Source organism: Cibotium barometz, chromosome 24, assembly GCF_041138505.1.
Source record: "Cibotium barometz isolate CiBa-2024 chromosome 24, ASM4113850v1, whole genome shotgun sequence".
Lineage (NCBI taxonomy): Eukaryota > Viridiplantae > Streptophyta > Polypodiopsida > Cyatheales > Cibotiaceae > Cibotium > Cibotium barometz.
In genome coordinates, this window is record NC_141069.1 from 21,734,014 (window position 1) to 21,759,123 (window position 25,110).

At 44.2% G+C, this 25,110-nt stretch overlaps 1 protein-coding gene across 10 annotated transcripts in view; it reads right to left on the reverse strand.

Moving 5' to 3' along the window:
• Nucleotides 1–25,110, reverse strand: part of LOC147625025 (uncharacterized) — a 142,793-nt gene that overhangs the window by 77,017 nt on the left and 40,666 nt on the right. For 9 of the 10 annotated variants that reach the window (XM_086818253.1, XM_086818252.1, XM_086818251.1 and 6 more), the window contains 5 exons: nt 23,431–23,556; nt 22,578–22,640; nt 22,319–22,411; nt 22,041–22,151; nt 4,800–4,963 (listed from right to left, as the gene is read on the reverse strand). In XM_086818253.1, coding sequence (XP_086674379.1) covers nt 4,800–4,963; nt 22,041–22,151; nt 22,319–22,411; nt 22,578–22,640; nt 23,431–23,556 — 557 coding nt within the window. The remainder of the gene's footprint in view (nt 1–4,799; nt 4,964–22,040; nt 22,152–22,318; nt 22,412–22,577; nt 22,641–23,430; nt 23,557–25,110) is intronic. The other variant, XM_086818250.1, reaches the window with a different exon arrangement.

Consider the following 25,110-nt stretch of genomic DNA (forward strand, 5'->3'; position numbering starts at 1 on the left):
ATTCTTTGATCTATATATGCAGGAGGGAGCTACTATAGCCTCTCATGTCAATTATTTTCGCAGTCTTATGGTTCAGCTTGCATCAGTGAAGTCCCCCATCTCCGAAGATATTGCTATTGCTGTGCTTCTCAAAAGCTTACCTGACACCTATGCTACTCTTGTCACTACCTTCAAGTATCACAATAATCCTACTCTTGAAGGTATCATCAATGCTCTCCAAGAAGAGGAAAGAACAAAACAACAAAAGGTAACTGACACTGCATTTTTAGCAAAGAAAGGAGGTTCTAAGGTAAGAAAGCCTTGCACCCATTGTGGAAAAACTAATCATATGGAGAAGGACTGCTTCAAGGCTCATCCATGCACCATTTGTGGCCGTGATAATCACCGGGAGAGGGACTGCTACTCTAAAACCTCTACATCAGCCCCTGCATCTACCTCAGCCCATGTGGCTGCAGCATCTACATCAGCAGATCTTGCTGTTCATTCCTCACATGATGAGGAGTGGGCTTTCTGATTACTTCACCTTTCTTGTCTACCACTTTGACCACCGATGATGTAGGTCAAGGGGTTCTAGTGTCTTACTCATTATGCTTTTTGACCTCTCTCTTGTCCCTACCCAAGAGGCAGAGATTGCCCTTGAGGAGGGGATGTCTTCAAGGTCCATCTATTTGTCTACAATCAGTCTTCTGTCTATCTAGTCTTGTCTGTCTGTCTATCTGTTGTCTGTCTATCTGTCTATCAATCTGACTGTGTCTTGTTTTAGATCCATCTTGTCCCTATCCTTGTGGACCCATATGAGGATATCACTTGAGGAGGGGGGTCTCAGGATCTTTTGTCTCTCATGTCTTGTCTCTCAGTCTATCAGTCTTTATGTCTGTCTTTTAGTCTTGTCCATCTTGTCGTCTAGCTTGTCTCTCAATCCTTATCTAGTCTCTCTGTCTTGGTTTTATCTTTTGTCATGTCATAGTCTTGTTTTTTGTCTTCCTCCAAGTGTCCACTTAAGGAGGGTGTTGGAAATAAGTGCACACTAGGTGTACTATTTCTCTAGTCTAGTTTCAGTTCAGTCTTTGTGTCTTGAGTCTAGTGCCATGTGGCACCTCTACATTTATCCCATAAGTGAGTCTACTCAATCTTGTACTTCTCACCTATAAATTGTAGGTGTCACATCAATGAATGTATCAATCTTGTGTCTTGTCTACACTCATCTCAAGGTAACTCTTTGTCTTTCATTTGTTCTTGTTTCATTTCTAGTTTTGCTCTTGCTTTCATATTTTCTACAAGGGCTCATCCCAATACTTCGGTGATAAGAAGCATTGTAGACGAACTCAACTAGGTGCAGATAACTTAGTCACTTCTTGGATTCCCTGCCACAGTATGACTGAAGTATATCTTCGATTACTTGGTTTACCCTTTCTGTTTGACCGTCGATCTCGGGGTGGTAAGCTGTGCTGAGATCCAAGAAAGTTCTTACTGCTTCGAAAAATGCAGTCCAGAATCTTGACGTGAATTTGGGGTCTCGATCACTTACTATTCTTCTCGGTAGGCCATGCAATCTGAAGATTTCCTTGAGGAACACTCTGGCCATATCCACTGCAGTGTAGGTTTCTTTTACTGGAATCAGATGGGCAACTTTGGTTAGTAAACTACCACAAAGATGGAGTTGTAACCTGATTGCACTGAAGGTAATCCAGTAATAAAATCCATACTGATGCATTCCCACTTCATCTGGGGGATATCTAATGGATGTAACTTTCCAGGCATTTTTACTCTCTCGGCCATGACTTTCTGACATGTCAGACATTGACGTACATGATTAAGTACATCCTTTTTTAGTCCATGTCAAAAGAAGCTTTTCTTTACAGACATGTAGGTTTTGATGAAACCTGGATGTCCTGCAATAAGGCTGTCATGGGCTTCATTCAGAATTTGACCCTTAGTTCCCTCATCATTGGGAATGCATACCCTGCGATTATAATACATAATTCCATCATCCAGCTGTATCCTTGAACTCGGTTCAACTCCTGTGCAGTTTTGCTTTCCTGCATAAGTAGGGTAGCAATAGGATCAAAGAATCTATCCTGCATCATCTTCTCTCTTGTTTCAATAATCAAAGGATTTGACACTACAGTAATTGCAAGCAAGGAGGCTTTTCTACTGAGGGCATCTGCTACCACATTTCTTTGCCTGGGCGGTACTTGATTTAAAAATCAAATTCGTGCAGGATCTGCATCCACCTTCTTTGACGCATGTTGAGATCCTTTTGAGTGAAGATCCACTTTAAGCTCTGATGATCTCTCATCAAAGTGAATCTTTGACCCAGTAGGTAATGTCTCCACAACCTCAGGACATATACTACTGAAAAATCCAACTTCAGGGCATATACTACTGTATGCATCTATTTATGCATAAAATCCAACTTCTATGGAAATTACACTTTTATATAAAAGAAAATTCTTTTATACGTCTATTTATGCATAAAAATCAATTTTGATGAAAGTAACACTTTTATAATAATAATAATAAATTCTTTTATGCATAAAAATCAATTTTGATGAATGTAACACTTTTAGAATTTTAAAAAAAAATCTTTTATGCATCTATTTATGCATAAAAATCAATTTTGATGTAAGTAACACTTTTATAATTAAAAAAATTCTTTTATGCATCTATTTATGCATAAAAATCAATTTTGATGAAAGTAACACTTTTATAATAATAAAAAATTCTTTTACGCATCTATTTATGCATAAAAATTAATTTTGATGAAAGTAACACTTTTATAATTAAAAAAAATCTTTTATGCATCTATTTATGCATAAAATCAATTTTGATGAAAGTAACACTTTTAGAATTTAAAAAAATTCTCCAATATGCATCTTTCTATGTATAGAAATTAATTCTAATAGAAATAACACTTTTATAATAAAAATATTTCTAATATACATTTTTCTATGCATAGAATAAAAATAACACTTTTAGAATACACAAACGGTGGGGATTACTCTTTTTGAATAATAAAAGATAAAACTTATTTCACAAATTTAAAAAAAAATTTGTTATAACCTCCTTTGTATGATTGATCATTTTTTTAATTTTTTTTTATTCTCAAGTTACTTAGAAATTATCCCAAATGGTTTAAAGCATTCTAAACTAATCAAATTCCACTTTTTAAAGAGAAACAATATGAAAAGTTTAATTCTAAGAATTTGATTACATATCTAGGATAAAGAAAGACTGAATTCAAGAATGAAGAGAGGAGAAAAGCCTTTCCAACAAGGCATAACATCATTTTTCATTTTAAAGAAAACAAAATTAAAAAATCATTAAATGGAATAAAGAAAAAGTAAAATTTCTAGCTTACATGAATTTTTATGAGCTTTCCTTTGGCTTGATGGTTTGAGGGATCGACTCTTGTTTGCAACAAGGTGGCCACTAATTCTTTTGAAGAGGAAATGGTCAAAAACTAATGAATTATCAATAAATTCACTGTTTTTGGCTCTGGGAAGGAGTAGAGTAACAGTGCATAAAACACTATTAAGCTTCTACAAGAGAGGAGGCTTCTATTTATAGAAAAAAGTGAGCTTCTAACCAAGCAAACTGATTCTAGAATTTTCTAGATCAATTTGGTCAATTTTTTATCATTTTTTGATCAGTTTAGTTCACTTTTTGGATCCAGTTTTGAATTAGGAGAGAGAAGAGATGAAATATCTAATTTTATTGATTTAAAATTCAAAAGCAATGATGAGAAAAAGACGCCTACTTCATGAGGGGGAATCCCCACTCTGAGGTGTCAAAATTTTATTTTTTTGGTATTTCCTTTGGTCCTTAGTCCACTCTTCATCTTATGTGAGTATCTACTTATTTTTAGGAGGATTTTCTTTATTTCTTCAATTTACCTCTTCCCTACATTTGGATTAATCTTATTGGTCCATAGGAACCTTAATTTAAAATTTTCAGAAAATCTCGACCCTTAGGATTAGGCCTTTTGAACAGATTATAATTTATTTCTAATGCACCTTCTGAAATTCTTTTTGAACTTTTGTTTGGAGGAATTTATTTTAATAAGATGAGATATTTTTCCATCAAAAAATATTTAAAAACTAGATCACCTCTCTCTAGAAGATTTTCTCTCTCTAGACCAAAACAGGAAGAAACAAGATCTTTTATATTTCTGAAGAGGGATTTGATTACAGGGGAAGATACTGGACTTCTTGAGAGGCTGGGGAGGAATCTTACACCTAGAGTGCCATACCACCAGGCCGAACCACCAAAGTTGCAGCTCCATGGCCATGAGGTCTTGCACATCCCTGGTAGCCCTCACGTCTACTGCGTGGATACCTCAACATCTCATAAGTGACCCCAAGGTCACTTATATAGCAATAACCTGGCTATAACTAGCCCTTGCTTTATTTGTAAGCTTTTTAGCCATTATTAGTCCTAGGCTAATTATTTATAAGCTCTTAGCCAATCTAGACCTCATCTTGCTAGCCCCCTTGGCCCACGTATGAGTCCCAACGTCCCAGCTAAGCCCTAACCCTAACCTCAGCCTATCGGAACTCGAGACGTAACAGAGGAGGGGGGATTGTCGCCCACATAGTAAAGCTCAAACATTTTAATGATAGGCTACTCCCCCGCTCCTAAAAGACATCTAAAACTTAACAAAATCACCACATAAACAATACAAGAAAGCACAAATGTGTGTTCATCACTGACCATCATTTTGCAAGTGCTCAACAATTGAGCTAGGAAAACATGCACACTTCAGCAGTAACTTGACCAAGTAGCTAGAAAGGCGTTACCTTCCACATTGTGAGATCCTGAGCAATGGAATATCCATGATGGAACGAAGCTTGAGGAATAAACACTGTAGTTTTGATACAGTTGAAGGTTCGGATTGTATACGAATGTGGATTTGCTTTGTGAATGCTCCAATTGTACCCCATGCATACGCGGCATCACTGACCTGCCATAATGATATTCAAGCTTTGAAAAGGAGGAGTAAACTTGAGCTCAAACAGCCTCGAACTCTTTGAAAAGCAATATATCGATAGCTCTTAAGAAGCTACATTTTTAGCTGTTTGGAAATGTTAGCAAAATCAATCATCAACTTCAATGCACTGATGCAGATGTATTCAGACTTCAAAAAAATACATTCATTCCTATAGAGGACTTTACACATCAGTCAGAAACCTATCTTGATCATAAACCAACTAATTTTTTGAAAATACAAAACCCTTCTACAGGGGGGCGGGGGGGGCGAGGTTTGGGAAACATCTGGAAAGCTAGGATTACAACCCTCATATAGAGGAGGCGATTACTGAAATAAGGGATGGGACCCCCCCTTCATACCCCTTCATACACGCCCACTCTTTGGGGAGGACTACATCTGAGAGGGAGGATGGGGGAAGAGCCACACTGGGTTTGGAAGAGGAGAGGAGGGGGGGGGTTGGGAATGGTGCCAAAGATGCCACTCTTACCCCTAGACAGGAAAGGGCCTAGGTTTCAAGTGCAAAGAAAGGCCAAATGCTTCTCCTCCATAGCCCAAGACCTCCCCGGCATGCACTTCCAGTGTTGCAGAGCATTTTGATTTTGTCAGTCTACATGGATCAGGCAACTTTTCATCTTGGTATCATTATGCCATCAATAGTCTTGCAACATCAAGCCCTCGTGATCTGCCAAGCTCCAATGTTGTTGATCGACTGCCTAGAGAAGCCGTTGGGAGCCATGGCCTGGCAGGAACTTCGTGTGCATCCATGTCAGAAATCGACTGGTGTGAATGATGTGATGTCATCCCTGTGCCATCCTCCTCATAGTGTTTGGCCAGGCCCGTCTTCCATTGCCCAAGCCACCCCGTGCCCCAAATGATCGACACAGTGGTCTAGAGTGAACAAGCACAGGATGGCGCTGAGACTCCATGGGGGCTCTGAGCCAGATCAAACCTCTACAAACAGTGAGTCGTAAACAATATAAGATCTTGCGAGGATGAGAACTGCTCGACAGGCCTTTCCATAAAGCCATCATGATGGGTGCCAACATGCCCAGTGTCCGGCAGTGCTCTTGAGCGTGGCGGATGATGGTTTTTGCCTACATTTGAATGTCTCCCCCAAGCCTAGCTGAGTAGCTGAAGGAAGAGTAGCCCAAGTGTGGCAGTCAGGCCACGGGATTGCACCAGCGCCACACTACTCCATCCCACTAGAGGCGAGCAAGGGTTCGGTTCTCCCTGTAGCCAGGTTGCATCCCCTACAACCTCAAAGGGCAAGGTCAGATGGCTCTCAAGACCTGTTATGTCCCAGGGCTAACTAGGGTTAAGACCCTCGGGTTGGGTTAACCATAGCTCACAGTTAGGCATCATAGGTGGGGGGATTAGTAGCTCTTATGAGACATGTGCTATATTTGGCTCCTAGTTTATAGGAGGCCTATAAAAGTCACTTTATGGGTCAGTTTGAGGGAGAGCTCCTCAGACCTGGACTCGAGGCCTTGAGACTGCTCCGTGCTTACATCCGATGGGTGTGTACTAGTGGTATGGGACGCCAATGACTTTGCACCTGGAGCCATGTCTCGGATGCTACTGTCCCCCTTGCTCGGGGGTGAGCCTGAATGGCTCTATGGTTGGGCGGTGAGCTTGATGCCATGTCCTTTTGTTTCCATGTTTATGCTTAATCGTAGGGTTTATCTGGTTGGGGCTTTCCATTGGTATCAGAGCCAGACCTACTTGGATTAAGCTTGGAATTCTCCGAAAGGAGGAGAGGAGAAAATCCATCGCCTGGATCTTCGGGAGCTTAAGTCGTCGGGTTGCTTTTTCGCTTTCCAAGGTCTGGGTGGTATGGATGGAAGGCAGGAAGTAACCGGCTCAAGGGAGAAGATCGGTGTGGTTGGATGTGTGGGAGTTTTACAAAGAACTCCATATCCATGTGAAAAAGCAGAGGGAAAAGCATCGTGCTTTTGGTGCTTTTTTGAGTCTTATGCGGGGGAATTCTTTGCCCTAAAACCTTCTGTTTGTACCTGCACTTTTGCGTCTCTGGACTTCATCCCATAGCATTTTTTCCCCATGGCTGAACTGTTAGGGTTTCTGTGCAGGCAGGTCACCCTGTCTACGAGTGGTATACGTAGATTGGAGGTCGACCTAGAGCTGCTGTGAACAGCCCTGCTGGTCGCCTTGAACTGGAGGAAAGAGGGGTGTGAAGCGATCAGCTTGCGTGGAGGTTTTGACGTGAAGAGAAGACTGTACGGGCACTGCCCAGAGCACACAGAGAGGGGAAAAGCACTGCTGTGAGCGGATTCAGGCTGTCCTGTGTGACTGCCCATGTGTGGCCATGGTACCCATGAGTGGGCATGCCCGGGTGTGAAGGGGGACGCCCCGTAACTGGGCTGGATGGCCAGAATATGGGCGCATATCAGTAAGGGCCAAGTGCTCTATAGTTTTAGCAGACAGGTGTGTGGAGAGTGTAAAAAGCACACGTGGTGCTTTTTGCCATAAAAGCAGGTCGATTTGGAGTTTTTTTGGTGGGCGCATATCTGAGATGCTTTTTTTGGCATCAAGTGTGCTTTTTTTTTGGGTGTTTGGTCACTTATGCACATAGAATTCTGAAGTCGACCAGAATTTGTGCCTTTTGACACCTTGAACTGCCTGTTTCTGGTCTCTTTCGTGCGCATCACCTCTGCTTTTGCCTGTTTAGACAAGTTTACACCTCCACCTCAGGCTTTTACTTTCTTTACAAGTACTCTTTCTGGACAGATTCATGGCTGAATACATGGATACTTTGGTTTCATCGGTGGAGGTATCCAGACCTTTATCAGCCTCTCCTGCAACAACTCAACTTGGGGTAACTACGGTGATACAGTTCAACCTAGTATACCACAGGTGTCCCCTCAGTATGTGGGACAACCTATACCCGCTTTACAAACAGGTGTGGATCCCAAATTTTTACAAGTTTTTTCACAGTTTGCTACTCCGTATTCTCAGTATAAGGGTTATGTACAACTCTACCTTCGACACAACCATCTCCTATTCCTCAACCTCCTGCATCTCCACAAGTGGATACCTCCTGCAACTCACAGAGCTACGCTCCCAGGCTCCCCAAGCTTCAGATAGTAATCCTCCTCCTCTGCAAGTGCCTTTTCATCCAGAATCGTTTTTTGGTGAGAAGAAAGAGTGTGAAGAGCTTTGGATAGCTGGCTTGCCAAGTGGACCGCCCTTTTTGATCTGTACAGATACACTGATGATCAGCGTATTGGTCAGATTCAAATTATGCTTTAGCATAAGGCGTTTGCCTGGTGGAAGGACCTTCGTGAAAAGCCGACAACATGGGTTGATTTTCAGCAAGTGTTTAAGCAACAGTTTGTCTCGATCAACAAAATTGAAAACTTTCGTAAGTTGTTCAAATTGGAGATGGGAAAGAAGAGCCTGGACAACTATTCCCAGGAGTTTAAAGACTTGGTGAACCATTGTAAGGCCCTTGAGGAGCCTCATGTGTTGATCTATATGCTTTATTTATTCCGACTACCTCCAAATTAGCAAAATGAGGTTCTACTGAACCGTATTCATTCTTTGGAGGACGACATCTACTGCTATGCCAAGAATTTTGATGACACCCTTGCTGTCAAAAGAGGTGGTGAGCTTGTGGGTGAGTCTACATGCAAGAACCAAAAATCCTCTAAAGACAAGAAACGAGGTAGTGTTGCAGCATCCCAGGATGGTCAGTCGTCACAGCGCAATCCCAAAAAGCACTCGAGAGGCAAGAAAAGATCCGCTCCACAAACCGAAGAACAGTTAGCGAAGGTGAAGAAAGAGAACTTGTGCTTTGAGTGCAACCAGCCCGGTCATCAATATCGAGATTGTCCGAAGAAGAAGTCTTCAAGGGGTGAGACCTCGGTACATATTACGGAACTACAAGGTAACTCTTTGATCTCTTCTGTTGAAATTCATCATTTGGCCTCAAGTAGTTGCCGTGGACGTCAGATAAGTGCATCTGCTTTCAGTCCGCATGATCTCCTCCGAGTTGAGGGATCTATAGGCAGCCAAAGGGTGCGGATTTTATTTGACAACAGTTCTACTCACAATTTTATTTCTTCACGTTTGGTACAGACACTCCGGCTACCCACGGAGGCAAGTGATCATCAGTATGTGGTCAACCTTGCTCAGGGTGCACACGTGGAAGTGTGGGATCGAATGGTGCCTAGACTAGAGTTCCAGATCTAGAACTACCCGGAGGCTTTGGACTTCCATATCATGAACCTTGATAGGGTGGATATAATTTTGGGAATGTCTTGGTTTTTTGACAAGAGCAAGACGATAATGTTAGATTATCGGACTCATAAGCTCTTGCTTGTTCATGATGGTGAACTCTATGTAATCTGGGGTGATGTCCCCCGTGGATTTTCTGATGTAAACTCGACTCAGGCTTTGGCCGAGGATATATATGAATCACTTTTTGATCCAAATTTTGTCTTTTTGTTGTTTCTATGATCTTTTCAATTCTGAAATTTTGTTAAGATCATTTGCTTTAGAATGTAATTCTATCTCAAGCAATATTTGTACTAAAGAACAGCAAATTTTGGACGATATTTTAAAAGAGTTTAGTGATGTATTTCCTAACGAGTTACCAGATGGTCCGCCACCCGAGCGGGGTGTTGACCATGAGATTAAGCTATTGCCTGGTAGCCATCCCGTCTCCCGGCAACCTTATCGGTTTTAGCCAGAGGGAAGAGGACGAGATTGCTCGGCAACTACAAGAGTATCTCAATAAAGGTTTTATTCAATCTAGTAAGTCTCCATGGGGCGCTCCCGTTCTTTTGTCATGAAAGAAAGATGGTAGTATGCGCTTTTGTGTGGATTACAAAGGCTTGAACAAGCTCACTGTCAAGAACAAGTATCCTTTACCGAGGATGGATGACTTGGTGGATCGTCTTCAAGGTGCTAAGTATTTCACCAAGATTGATCTACGGTCAGGCTATCATCATCTACGGTCAGGCTATCATCAGATAAGGATTAAACCTGAGGACATGCCTAAGACTGCATTTCGGACGCGCTATGGCCACTATGAGTTTTTAGTCTTACCTTTCGGGTTGACTAATGCTCCTGCTACTTTCCAGCAGATGATATGCCAAGATTACCGCCCCTTTGACTGAACTTTTAAAGGGGGTGAGAAGCAAGAAAGGCAAGTCAAGTCCTCCGGTGGTTTGGAGTGACAAGTTGGACCAATGTTTTAAAGCACAGAAGGAGCTTGTTACCTCGGCGCCTATGTTGCTGATTGTGGATCCCAGTAAACCTTTTGTGGTTGAAACGGATGCCAGTGATTATGCAATAGGTGCTGCCCTATTCCAGGATGGGAGGCCCATAGCGTTTGAAAGTAAAAAGCTTTCAAATCACAGATGAGGTACCCTACCCAGGAAAAGGAGCTTAGAATACAGTTTATTCAGAATACTTGATCAAGTGGAAGGGACGGTCTGAGGTCGAGGCTACATGGGAGTCAATGCGTAGTTTGAAGAGTCGATTCCCCGAATTCGTTGTTGAGGACATCAATGGTTCATAAGGGGGGAAGTATGTTACGTCCCAGGGCTAACTAGGGTTAAGACCCTCGGGTTGGGTTAACCATAGCTCACAGTTAGGCATCATAAGTGGGGGGGATTAGTAGCTCTTATGAGACATGTGCTATATTTGGCTCCTGGTTTATAGGAGGCCTATATAAGTCACTTTATGGGTCAGTTTGAGGGAGAGCTCCTCAGACCTGGACTCGAGGCCTTGAGACTACTCCGTGCTTACATCCGATGGGTGTGTACTGGTGGTATGGGACGCCAAGGACTTTGCACCTGGAGCCATGTCTCGGGTGCTACTGTCCCCCTTGCTCGGGGGTGAGCCTGAATGGCGCTATTTGGGCCGGTGAACTTGATGCCATGTCCTTTTGTTTCCATGTTTATGCTTAATCGTAGGGTTTATTTGGTTGGGGCTTTACCAAAGATCACCCGAGAGGGGGGGAGTCGTCACTGAAGCCCATGATTTAAAGGGGCATGTTGTAAAGGAGGGTCAAGATCACCATCCAAGTGGGGGAGATGGGAAGAGGCTATGGGCTCCAAACAATTTGGAGAAACGGTGGAGTTGGGAGTCTGGTTTCTTGCCCTCCCCACAAGTGGACTATCCTCTGGTACTGATGCTGTGCTAGAAGCTGGAAGAAGAAAAGCCAAGAGCTAAGGGCTGCAGAGCCAGCACTCAACCACCTCAAATGATGTAGGTGTGCTCAACCAACTGATGGAGGAGGGGAGGCAAACCAGTATGTTCCAAAACAGTGGTATGATGTCTCTCCTCTACATTTGGTGGGAGCCTGAAGAGGACCAGTTCCAACTTTTCCCACCAGCTCAAAAGGCTAGTGGAAAACTTCGATGAGGGAGGGTGGCTAGAGTGGCGATCCATGTATGACCTGGCAGCCATTGACCACCCTTGGTAGGGATACAATTTGCTATACAGAGCCTAGAAAATCCTTCAACAGCTCTTCTCCTGGCTGGAGTCCGAGATCTATAAGCTTCATGTAAGGTCCTGTTCTATGTGTTTGGGGCAATGATGACAAGGCCTCCCTGGTGGGGAGGCAGAATGATGGTGTTCCACGAAACCTTTTTGCTTTGATTGAGCAACTGTCATCCTCTGGAAACCTTGAATCAGCTGCTTAATCTGGCCTATACAGGAGCAAAAGACGGTCCTGCAGGAGCTGATGTACCAAATGGTGGCCAAGAAAACCTGCTTCACTACATCCGCGCGGCTGACGATGCCAATATTTCACCAAATATGGTAAAGGATCCAAGTCAGGCCACCCTTGATGGATAAGAGGATTCACTCCTCCCAGAGGAAGGTAAAGATTCAGTTTTCTATTAGAAATGGATTCTTATTCTGAAAAGGAGGTATACATGCATGATGTTCAAGACAGTGGGAGGAAATGTCATGACATGCCATCATATCCAAAAAGCTTCGAATTTCTATTTACCTCAAATGCAGGCTGAATTAGAGCTGTATGGAAAGGTCTCACCCAGCATGAGATGCAAAAACAGCTTCCAGCTTGGTCCAGAACCCAATCAAGCTTTCCTCTGAGTTTCTGATAGCATGAAGAACATCGCCGTTCTTGTTTGAACTGAAACAGAGAAGCTTCTTTTTCCCACAGGAAATTTTGCAGTGACTCTGGCCTGTGTGCTCTCTGATCCTGGACCTGAAGTGCATCCCGCTGTAGCTGGTGCTTCCGGTTCTCCCTTCAGATTTTCCAGAGCTTGCGCTTCAATAAGGAGAAGAGAGCCAAGTTGACTGTGAGAGGCTTGTGAGAGGCTCCTGCAATACTATCGTGAAGCCTAAGGGAAACCCTAATTCGAAATTGCTTGTAGTAGTCTTGAATAAAACTTCTTTCACCTCCTGCCTCTCCCACTTCTTTGTCTGCGTCAACATACGGAAAAACTTCAGTGATAGCTGCAATGCCAATTATTCCTTATATGATTGGTCATGGAGTTATTATCCCTACCTGAGCACAAAGGATTATGCTTATGAAAGGTGGATTGAAAATTGGTGTCCTGAATGTGTATGCTCCTAACCTCAGAGGAGAAAGAATTCTCTTCTGGAATCCCATCACGGACTCTCTCCTCAAGCAGATCATTGGATCGATTTCAACATGGTTGAGCAACCCGCATATAAAAAGGGGCAACATGAAGGCATCGTTTACATGCTTGAGAGGGCATCCTAGGAGAGATTTATCTTTTCCTTTCATGGCAACGAATGTTGGTTAGAGGATGACTTCCATAGGAAGCCCGATTCACTCCTCTTTTCTTGGAGTAATTGCAGAGTGGTGCACGTTCCATTTATGCCTGCTTGGACCGCTTTTATGTTGATGATTGGGCATTTAATAAAGGTGGCACTATCTTCATTGCCCCAAGCACTTCAAAGACAGACCATCATCCTGTAGTGTCGTGCATCGAAGATCTAGGGAGCCAGAACTCCGAGTACGCATACAAGAGTCTCTTTACTCAGATGTAGAGCTATCTTGGCAGGTGATGGATGTTTGGAGAGCTTGTGATGCTCTTAACTCTAGGCAAAGAAATGCTCTTACCTTAGACAGTGTCAATGATCTTTATCACGGTGTAAGAGACCTTGGATAGAAAGAAAGAAAGAAAGAAAGATTTTATTAACGGCTTCCAAAAGACCGAACTCGGCCTATGAGACAAATCGGTGTACCTGTATGGGGTATCCTCTGTCATCCCAACAAAATGAAAAAGTACTGAACTAAAAAGCTGAATCTGGGTGTGCAATAAGTACAATAAGTGGTGAAGGGGATGGAGCTCTACGACTAGGAGAATGCAAAGCTATATGCATGGAGTATACAATCATGATATGCAACCTAGCTAGCTCCATCCTGTACCATACTGGGGGTATAAAATGGTATACATCAATGAAGGGGGTGTCCACAGCTCCTTGAAGAACATGCCTGGGTGTGCTCTGAAGCGAGCCAATCGCTCCGCACCCTCTCTGTGAAACTGAGCTCTGATCTTTGTCATCTCTCTCTGGTATAGGCGTGGTGTCCGAAAGCCAGGTGTCCTCTGTCTCCTACGTGCTCTAAGTGTCTCTGCTCTCTGGAGAGTAATTCCCTGCCGTGTAGGGGCTGGGAGTGGGATGGATCTCTGAAAAAATGTAGTAATCTGTGTCTGTCGTCCCCCCTCTGGAGCTGTCCGAAGCTGTAATGATGTCTCTCTGTGGCGCTGTATGTCTAGAATGAATCTCCCCAATATGCGCTGGTCTGCTACCTCAAAGATCTGGCGTAGGGAATGTGGCTCTCTGAATAAAATGGGATATCTCTCTCTGATGGCTGTATATGCTCTACATCTGCATACATAATGCTCCTCACTCTCCACCTCCTCTCTGCACAATCTGCATACCCTCTCCTCTCGGGGGATCCGTGCTGCTCTGCCAAACTCAATCCCCAATCGGTGTGATGAAACTCTAAGCTGACCAATAGCCACTCGGGAGCCGTGTGGTAAAAAGCCCTCCATGTATCTAGGTCTCTCTATAAATCCATCATCAGTGATACTCATGAAGTGATCTCTGTAGTATAGCATCTTCGGTGGAAGAGGCTCTGTAGGCGATATCCATGTCTCTCGTGTATAGAGCTGCCATAGATCCTGTCTCACTAATCTATTCCTCTCACTATGAGAGAGACGGATATGTGGTGCATCCCTGTCATACTGGAATGGTGGTAGATGATCCATGTCTAGGGCATGCTGTGAGAACCAATGTGTGACCTGTGCATACCATGATCCTCTGTCTCCTGCCTCCGCCAGCTGTCTAGATGCCTCAAAAGCTCTGTATGACAATTTGTCCTGTGGCATCTCTCTGAATCTGTCTAGCAGGCATATAGTCTGGAATATGGCCTCTACCATCATAGGGGGCGCACCAAACTCTGCTCGGATAATGTCATGAGGTACTGACGGTTTGCTGCGTATCATGCGTGCCATCATGAGGGCCTGTGGTCTCTCTATCTGTGTCCACCAATGGGTAGCAAGGCCTGGCACCCATACCGCTGCTCCATACATCAATGTCGGTGTGACTAATGTGTCAAATAGCCACCCCTTCATCCGAGGCTCCTGAAAATGCGCCTGGTGGCACTGTCTCTCCAGCATAGCCAATGCTGCATATCCCCGTGTCAATCTAGCTCTGGCTGCTGAACCCATGGTGAAGCGTGTGGCTGCTGCAGAGAAGGTAACCCCTAGGTACACGTATGATATCACCACCTCCACCTGGCGTCCTGCGAGAGTGAATTTCAGCTAACTCCTGCCCTGTCTCGATGTATGAAAGACCATAACCTTGGTTTTCCCAAGGTTCACAGTAAGACCCCTCTGTGTGCAGAAATCATCGAGTGCATGTAGATGCTGCTGTAGACCACCTGGAGACTCAGACACTAATACAATATCATCAGCATAAAGCATAATATGTACTGAGGTACCTGCTAAATCAACCCCATCTCCACCTCCCCATGTAATGAAGTCAGCCACCTCATCAATGTATAACCCAAATAGCGTGGGGGAAAGTGCGCATCCTTGCTTCACACCAATGGTGCTAGCAATAGTCTCGGACATACCTCCTGGACATCTCACTCGCCCAAAAACCTGCTCATATAATGCATAGATGCCCCATGTCATATCTGCTGGTATGCCAAGTGACTGCAGGCGCTGAAAGAGCCTCTCTCGTGGTACTGTGTCAAATGCCTTGCGGAAATCCACAAAGCAGCAATAGAGCTTTCTCTTCCTCACTCTGGCCTGATCAATCATACATCTCAAAGTCAATACATGGTCAGTGGTAGAGAAAGCTCTCCTGAAGCCTGCCTGCCCTGATGAGCGTAAACTTGCTCGCTCAGCATATAAGCTAAGCTCTTGCTCCAACACTGCACCATAGAGTTTGGCCAGCACATGGCCAACCATAACCATCCTGTAGTTGCTCGGATCGAGCATATCCCCTGTTTTGTGAATCGGCACAATGGTGTGCATCGTCCACTCCGCAGGCAAACCCTCTGCTAGTGCCCTGTTAAACAGGTGTGCAAGAAAAGGAGCCAAAGAATCTACTGCATATATGAGATGCTCACCCTGCAGGCCCGTATGGTCGGCGGCCCGTCCATGCTGTAGGCGGCGGATAGCTTCCTGTACCATCGAGTGGGTAAAGAAGCTAGCTGTGGTAGGTCGAGGCTCCTATGGCTGAGGTATGGGTGGCTGCTGTGGGGCGTGGTATAGGCCCTGTGCATATGTGTGCCATGTCTGTGGGTCTGCAATAGGTGTCGGTGTCCGGGGCTCTCTGAAGTGCCGCCATGAGACAGGGCTATCTCTACTCTCATGAAGAAATGAAAGATCTCTAGCTCCTGTATCTCTGCGAAGGCCCGCCTTTTGCGGCGAGTAAGTCTCCTCATCTCTCTCCTCGACTCCTGTTCTGTGATGGCTCCCAAGGCTCTCTGTATGCGTAGCCGTGAGTATAGGGCTCTGCACTCGTCATCATACCATCTGTTCTGGGGCATAGTCCCAGATCTCGCAGGCTCTCCTAAGTGTACACGATGTGGGAAACTCTGTAATGCAACCGTGTGTAGGAGTGATGCCAGCTGGGCTGTAATGGTATCCATAGGTGCCAGGGGATCCATGAGTAGGAGCCCATCCTCTACTCTGCCAGTGTATATGTCTGCCATGTCATGTGTGAAGTAGATGGTAGTGTGTGGCGTCGGTATGTGAGGGGCTGGTGATACTGGTGATCCGGCTAGTGAAAATGCCAAGTATGTATGATCTGCCCCAATAGGACGAGGTGGAATGGAGAATGAGGTGACAAGCTGTGATGCCTCCAAAGACCCCATAATGTAGTCTACCACCGTGCCTCCGGTCCGTGTATGACCCCCATGTGGGAAGCATGTCGGCCCTCCTGATCCCGGCCACTGTAGCATCCCGTTATAAATAACGAGACAATGTCTGGCTCCCAACTCTAGTAAGTGGTCCCCATAATGTCCTCTGTCTGGTCCAGTGTCCTCTGATGCCTGACTAGCCCCTATCTCCTCTGGGTCCACAGGGTGGAGGGTCTCCATGTCATCATAGTCATACACCTCACACTGTCTGCTCTGTGTGTGGGCATTGAAGTCGCCCGTAAGAAATACTTCCCCTAGTGTAGAATAATGCATAATCTCCTCTGACAGACAAGTGTATGGCGAGGCTCCTGTCTCCTCCTCCTGTGGCATGTCCTCTGTAATGACATAGGAGGATCCTGATGGAGAAAAGTAACATAGAGCTATGTATATAACCCTGTCTTGTGAGAGCTGTAAGCTGATCCGCATGTATCTGGCCTCTGGATCCTGTGCTACCACTCTCAGTCTCCCCTGTAGCTCCCGTCTCAATAGAACTGCTACTCCCCTCCACCCTCTCGAGGTACCCTGGCGTGTGGTCCTCCTGTATGCTGACTCCCAGTGGAATCCCTCTACTCCAGGTAGCCCTCTCTTTGGGCTCTGATGTCTCTGTTAGAAGTATGATGTCTCTCCCCACCATAACATGCTCCAGTCGTCCAGGCTGCACCCATAGTGAACCATTACAGTTCCATACTGCCATGTGTATCTCTGTCACTGGCCTGGTCTATGTCCCATAGGCCCCAAACCGCTAATCCATGGGCCGGCCATCAACGATGACCCGACCATCTCGATAGAAGGCCTTCTTGCCTTCTCTCCTCGCGTGTAAGACTCGTGGCATGCAAGTTCTCCTATGCTCAATCTGCATCCTCGTGAGATCATCATCCAAGAAAATAGGAGCTCCCTCTAGACCCGTAGTATGACCCTCTTCCTCATGAAGGTGACCCTCTCCGTCTCTCCTGCAAACTGTAGGATGAGGGCTCGCTTGCATGTTGAGTCTTTCCCGGCTCTCCATGCTTTGGTGAAGGGGAGAGGGTGCTCTTCCTTGTAGCCGAGCTTCATGCATAGAAGCTGTCCATCTTTCTCGGGAGTGGAGTCGGGTGTCTCGGCTATACCTGTGACTCGAATGTTGAGGCGGCGGGCATGCCTCATCTTCTCCATCAAGCGTAGATTGCAAGCGTAGAATGTGTGCTCTGTAGAGGGAACTTGAGAAACACCCTGATGCCAAGTGGATCTAAGATGCATTATGCACCCTTAGGGCTGAGTTGCACAACTCTATTGAGCAACGTGCAGAGTGTCATTATCATGCACAGGGGTCATTCTAGATTCAAATGACAAGTAGATGTAACAGGCATTCCTTTGCTGCCCATGGCCTCCTGCATAACAGGGAATGTGTTCAGCAAGACTTGCATGGAGTGCTCTACTCAAAGCCTCACATGGTCAAGAGAATTCCCTCACATTTTTACTGCTACTTGTGACCTGTAAAGACTCACTCCCCTCAAAGGGATAGGGCACCGCAGAAAGTTTGGGAGTCCCTGCCTGAGCTGATTTGGGATGACGTGTGTGCATTACTTGATGCCCTTTTTCAGCAGATGAGCTTAGACATGTGATTCACGCATTACCACAAGATAAATGTCCTGGGGATGATGGTCTCTCCCCCGTTTTTCACGAGTGTTTGGGATGATATTTCGGATGAGATCACTGTGGCATTACAGGATATGTGGAACACGGGCTCTATGCCTCCTTTTCTTACTGAGAGTCTTATCCAACCTCATTCCAAGGGTGGTGATAAGACTAAAATCGCCTAGTGGAGACCTATCACATTGCTTGGGACTGCATACAAAATTCTTGCCAAGGCAGTGAGCATGAGATTGCAAACCGTGTTGCCTAATAGTGATTCATGACACACGGAATGGAGAAGCAGCATCTTTGATATCTTTGCCAAGGCAGTGAGCATGAGATTGCAGCCAGTGTTGCAGATAGTCATTCATGACATACGGAATGGATTCCTCATCTTTGATAACATCTTTTCCTTTTGGGAGGCTCACAGCACTGTGCGTGCTTGTGGAGATCGAGGTGAGCACTTCCAGATCTCTCCCTCCGTACAGCACAAATGCCCCTTAGCTCCCCTATTGTATCTCATTGTTGGAGAAACTTTCAGCATTTTCCTTCACTCTCCAAAGCCAAAGTATCTAGATTGAGATTGCCATTGCACACAAAAAAGGAGCTTTTGCACTCTCAGTGGGCTGATGATACAGCGATGTTTCTTGAGGCATCTTACTCATGTCTTTCCTCATCTCACACTACCTTGGAAGAGTTTTGTCTAGCACAGCCTTAATAAATTAGCATAAGTCTATCAAATTTCGGGTCAATAACCTTGAGAGGATTGCTCGGGGCATAGTTGTTGGCTTCACATGGATTGAGAGAGGACACACTCTCAAATACCTTGGATGCCAGGTCGAGATAGACCATAGTCACAAAAAAACAAATTTTGTCGTTTCAAAACCTACGGAACATTTCAAAGACAAACGTTTCTAAAAAAACCTCGAAATCTGTTTCTAAAAAAACACATTTTAAAAAAAAAAGGGTTTTTTTAATGTTTCTTTTCCTTGAGTAGATCCTTTTGTAGTAGCAACTTGAGTGCCCATGGGCCTCTCCATCTCCTCCTCTTCCTATCCTTCCTCTCTTCTGCTCCTTCCTTCTTCCACTTGCTCCCCTTCTCTTCTACTTTTCTTTTCACCTGTATACATGTATATAATTTTTTGAAACCTGCAGTTTTTTTAGCAACGAACAAAACCTTTCAAAAAAAACCTTTGAAGCCTTAGAAACCTCCAAACGTTTCTTGTGACTATGGGATAGACATTACACCTACCCGGCAATTTGCCCCTGTACTGATGAGCATAAAGAAAAAAACTCCTCATTGGAGCTCCAAGAAGCCCGATCTCACGTCTAGAGCCCTGGTGGTAAACCAAGAATTGCTTGCCACAACTTGGTATGTCACTTCTTGTTGGTGATATGATCGTAGATGCAATATATAGTCGTGGAGGGTGATCCACAACTTCTTATGGTTGCGGCTTGATGGCACATCAGATACCAATGACAGAGTTTCTTGGGAAACTATTATCCTTCGCAAGCACGAGAAGGGGGATTGAACATCATTGATCCAGAGATCCAGTGCAAAGCTCTGATTTGCAAGTTGGTGGTTAGAGCAGTCCTTCCCTGGCACTAAGCCCTAGAAGGATTTCTTCATGTACCATATTCTTAGATGTGTCCCTGAGAGCCGTAGTGACATAGCACATGTTTTATTTTCTCTAAGGAAGATTACCGCCCCCCATCCTCCCCACTGATTTCTTCCATTATCTAGGCTTGGGACAGTTTGCGGATAGCTTTACGTCATAGACCCCCAAGCTCAATTGATGAGCTTGTTGAAGGTATTAGAGATAGAGAGATGCACAGGCTGGTTATGGGAGATAGAAATGACCATAGTGTGGGTGTAGAGAAAAAGGGAGAGAATGCTCAGATGCATAGAGAATTTGCACGACTCAATGATTTTGATTAGATGTTATGAAAGCTTCAAAGAGTATAGTGCTTTTATAGGCTTATAGCCTTATCTTTTGGCACATCACACACACTGGGGCAATGACACATGGCTAGACCTATGACATCACTGCTTATCACATTCACACATAATATCTAGCTATAAGTGGTTGTTCACACACATAAACGCACTAACACATACTAAGAGCTGGTTCACACACACAGCTCCGAATACCCAACAGAGATTGACAATCAACCAATTATGTGGAACGACCTTAGCAGACATGATCTTGGCAGACCCCCGGGTGCACCAGGGTATATGCAGTGACCAGCAGGCTGAGAACAACAATACATGACCAATAGAATTTTAAGTGTCTTTTAGATGATAAGGAGAGGCAACTACCCGACCAGTGAGAGTAGTGGGTTGCTATGAGTTGGTATACTGACCCTGCCCTAGTGATGGTTACTTAGCCTCGTGGTGCCTATGGCTATATGGTGGATTCCCTATCAGATATCTACATTGGGACCTTGGTGAGTGGAAATGGATTAATGTGACTAACCGCATGAATGATGAAGAGCATACTTTCTTCAGCTACACTGTGCGTAACACCAGGTTTGCTAAAGCTTGGACAGACCCAGAGAGTGCCCACTCTTAGGCCTCACTGGGAGGCGTATAACATTACACTCCCTTTTAAGTGGAGATTCTAGCAGAGACTCTCGCACTCGTCCAGGAGGAGCCACATATCCTACTTCTTCTGGTTGTTTCTACACAGTAGGATGCCCACCAACCAGTGGAGATCTATTTTTGGCGTGGATTCCTCGTCCCTCCATCCGAGAAAATGTATCATTGCTTGTCGGAGTGCAAAGAAGCACAGACGATCTGGGTAGCTCTTGGGCAGATTGAGGAGTAATCCTATTTATATTACTTGGGGTGCTATTACATGGTTGACTCAGTCTCACCCACAGCTTTTTGGGGGCAAGGGAGCAGATTATACTTGTCTGTAGGGGCATAGCTCAGAGACGTTTGCTTCAGGATATCCCCAAGCTATGATGCACACCACCTCCATTGAGTATTGACACCACTAGGGAGATTATTGCTACTATCACGGCGTGGCATATCCGGAAGACCAGATGCTCAAAGGCCTTCGAGGGTTTCATGTTTATGACACCCAGTGAATTTGCAGTATAAGGAGTGACATCATTCGAACTCTTTTGGCCACATAAGCCCGTATACAAGGATCTTCTAGAGTTGCACAAACAAAACGCAGCAGATTTATGAGAGAGTAGAACCATGGTATTTTCTTCTCCTCCACTGCTACGGGTCTTTTATGGCTGCATGGTGCCCCCCGATTGGTTGAGATTTCCCCACCTTTTGGTTTGAGATCTCCCTTTGAATGATTTTATATTACTTCTCTTTTCTAGGGGAAAAAAAAGTAGAGCTGTATGTTCCAAATTGTCCTTAACGCCAAGTCAATAAACTCGAACGCTTGAAATAGCAGGTGTTATTGCATCCATCGATGGTTATTGAAAAGAAATTAGAAAGCATCTCTATGGTTGGGTTGCTGCAGACTCACAGAGGGCACAATGTCATTTGCATGATAGTTGAAAGCCTAGCAAAATTACTGCGGACTAACCGAGGGCATGATGTTGTTTGGGTGATAATTGATCGCCTATTCAATAACTCCTCCAGATTTATCTCACTTGTTTCTAGAAAATTTATTTAGTCTTTGTGACCTGCTCAATAACTCTGTTAACATCCAAGTTTGCTCAATATTTCCAGTGGGAAGTGTTCAAGAAGTTGAGTCCATTGGTTTACAGAAAAAAACCATGTTCTAAGCTCTCTCAAGTCTTCATTTTTTGCAAATTTTCTAGGCGGCATATGCTCTGCTTACAAGAACAGAAAAATTTCCCTTTCCATGTAGCAACGCTAGGTCGTGTTTTGTAACTTGTTGGGTAGAGAGGGGGGTGTGTATCTTGCATGAAGGTCAATGGAAGAAAGTCCAATGTGAGCTTTACTCCAACATTGCAAGACACGTCATTAAAGTGAAACAGGAGGTGTTGAAGATATGGTAAGGCTGCACACCACAGCAAGGTTACACCTGTTAAAAAACCCATTACCACTGATATTGTTGCGAGAGTGCTCTCATGCACACTTAGCGATTGAAGCATCTCTTGCAAATGGCCTCTAGTCTGAAAAAGATGCTGCTTTGTTTGTAGGCTTCCTTCTATCTATAAAAACCATGAAACAAGGCAAAAAGAGATTAGGAGGTCCCTGATAAAATTGATGTTATAACAAAAGAGTGCCATAACATATATATGTATAGTTGACCAGCACAGAGCTACGGACTGTGTGATAAGAACACATACTTCTACGGAGACAATGCAGCAATCAGCACCTGATGAAATTGCTCGACCTCGCGAAGAGCCGATATCATTTGTTGCACTTTTCGTCCTGTTTTTGAATCCTCTTTATAATCCAACAAGCTAACCTAAGGAGGGGACCAATTGCTGTCAGAACCATAGATTGATGATGCTCAGCAGTAAAAAAAGTTTCAGCTTACTGAGAATACTGTATTGTTCACACGCCCTTTACTTGCCTAAGTGTTCAGATCATTACAAAAAGAACCTAGGTAGGAAGTCAATTAAGAAGTATACCTGGGCAGCCATCTGGGCAAACCAACGCTGCAAGCCTTCATCTTTCACTTTCACAGATAAAACCTGCCGCATACATCAGTTGTGCATACAAGAAAGCCCCATTATTCTCTGTTAACCAGACTAGACATTTCACTATTTGAGACCATATTAAAGCTTTCCACTTTCAGGTGGTTGTAATTGTTGATTTGAATTTGGTGAACAGAATGGTGAACAGAAAAAGGTTCATTACTGTATTGTGTTTATGTCAATAAACCCATTTCAAATTGTCAAGGCCCTTCCTGATTTTTCATGAGCATGCAAGGGAGATGCACAACAAATGTTAAAAATGTTTCAAGTCTTAAAACATTAAAGCATATTGCAATTAAGTTGTAGGTCAGTGTGTATGTATGTATGCATGCATGCATGTATGGACAAGTGCATATGCATGCATGCATACATACGTTTATATGTATGCATGCATGCATGGATGTACATATGAATGGATGTAAGGATATGTCAAAGACACCTTATGGAACATGCAACTCACATCTAAGCTTCAAAAAAGATTGTACACTAACACTCTATGTAGCACACATTGTACACTTCCAAGCTTCACATAGAGATCCCATCCTAGAACAGGCATGCTCACACCCTAAGCCAAAACCTGTGCAGTGTGGTGATCGTCAAACCTAGTGAGCATGGGCACAATAGGACATTGCTTTTGTATATAGCCTTCTAGCATCAAACAGAGACGTGCTGAAGTAATAAAAACTTAAGGCAGATCGAATTGTGTGTTTCGTAAGCACAGCAAACAGTTGATACCCTTCAGAAGTGGCCTTCCAAAGAGCATCAATTTGAAAACACAAAATATTACCTGAGAGCCTGAGAAGAAATCTGCAAGTTCCTGCATACAATCGGCAGCTTGTTGTTTACATTGCTTCCATCGAGTCTCTTTTCCCTCTAGCAACTCCCCATAAACATGTTTCAGCTCAAATTCAAGCTGCATGACAAATGTAAGCAAATATAAATAATTGAAGCCCAAGAAGCTCTAACCAGGGAGTGCAGATCTCAAAACACTCCATTAATAACTCAATTAAACACACAAATAACCACAAGTGAAAATGCCACAAAACCAGCACCAACAACACCACACTAGTGGTGGAAGTAGGCCGATGCAACCCCCACCCCACCCTCAACCCAAGTATTTTATTATGAAGGAGTACTTTAAGTACAAGCTTGTGGGTGATCTCTAAATCACCAGATTTCTAGCACAACGGTATTGATGAAAACAAGATCAAACAAGAATGTTGATGAAGCACATCACTCGAATACTTGTGGGCTAGCTACCAAAAAGTGCTCCTCATGCCAATGAGGTGAGAGCTCAAGTGGTAAAGGTGTTTGCCTAGGACTAGGAGGTCCTGGGTTCAAAACCCCACAAGGTGCTTCCTCAGCGGCATCACCTACAGGGCCCGGGCGGATAAAAAAGTGCCTACGGGCGGTGAAAAATGTTATCTATGGGAGGATTTTGGGCCTAAGGTTAGTTTGGGAAAAAAAAAAAGAGAGAGATAGAGAGAGAAGAGCATCCTTATCGTATGAGTATTCACAAACGGAGGGACTCTCTCCCGCAATGCCCTAGTTGTCCACGAGAGCCTATCTCAGGGGTATTCGAAAAAGGAGGAAGTCCCTCCTGGAATACCCTAGTTCTCTACCTCATGCGTATCCAAAACGAAGGTATTCTACCCTGGTTCTCCAATGGCATCCCTAGCACTCTAGCGATCCCAAAGCCAAGAGGATTAGCATTCAAGTCTTCAAAAAGTATCCAGGAGATGTACAAATCCTTCCACAAGTCTTCAACATGCGCTTATGCAGGCCCCATTTCATAGACTGGCTCTCCAATACATATAATCAGTCCTCAATACATGGACCAGCTTTCCCCTACTCCCCGAGCAACTTCAATGATGCAAAGAGTGCTAAGACAATCCCACACTCTGATTATATAACTGTAGTTAAGCGCTTACTCAGCCTTATGTAGCCTAGGCCTTTGATCTTTAGCCAAAACAACCAATATGCAGCTGGTAACTTGATTTGCGAGTCTTCAAAAATCTTCACAACTCTTCAATAGTCTTTCAATAAGACCTCCAAAGCCTTAAAACAATGTGGACAGCTTCTCCCCACGACTGTCCCAGGCAGCCTTCCAAATAAGAAAAGATTGAAGAAATGTACTCCAAAGGGATCGTACGCATCACACAGTCCCTAGACAACCCACATGAAGGATTTTATGGAACCATCAGCACATATAGGAACCAATATAGCAATCGACCTTTCTAGATGCAGTCGTACAACCATGCAACAGCAGCAGCAGCAAAGAAAGCATCTACAGCAGTCTATCACTCAAAAATGGCTGTACATTACATAGGCAGCAGTCCGACCTTGCCGTACAGCTTGTGTGTAGCAAGAGAAGGGTCAATAACTGTTCACAACAGCTGAAAAACAATGTAGGCGAGGTGCTTGGACCAAAATGATGGAGAGGGTTGATTACCTTTCTGAATGACGG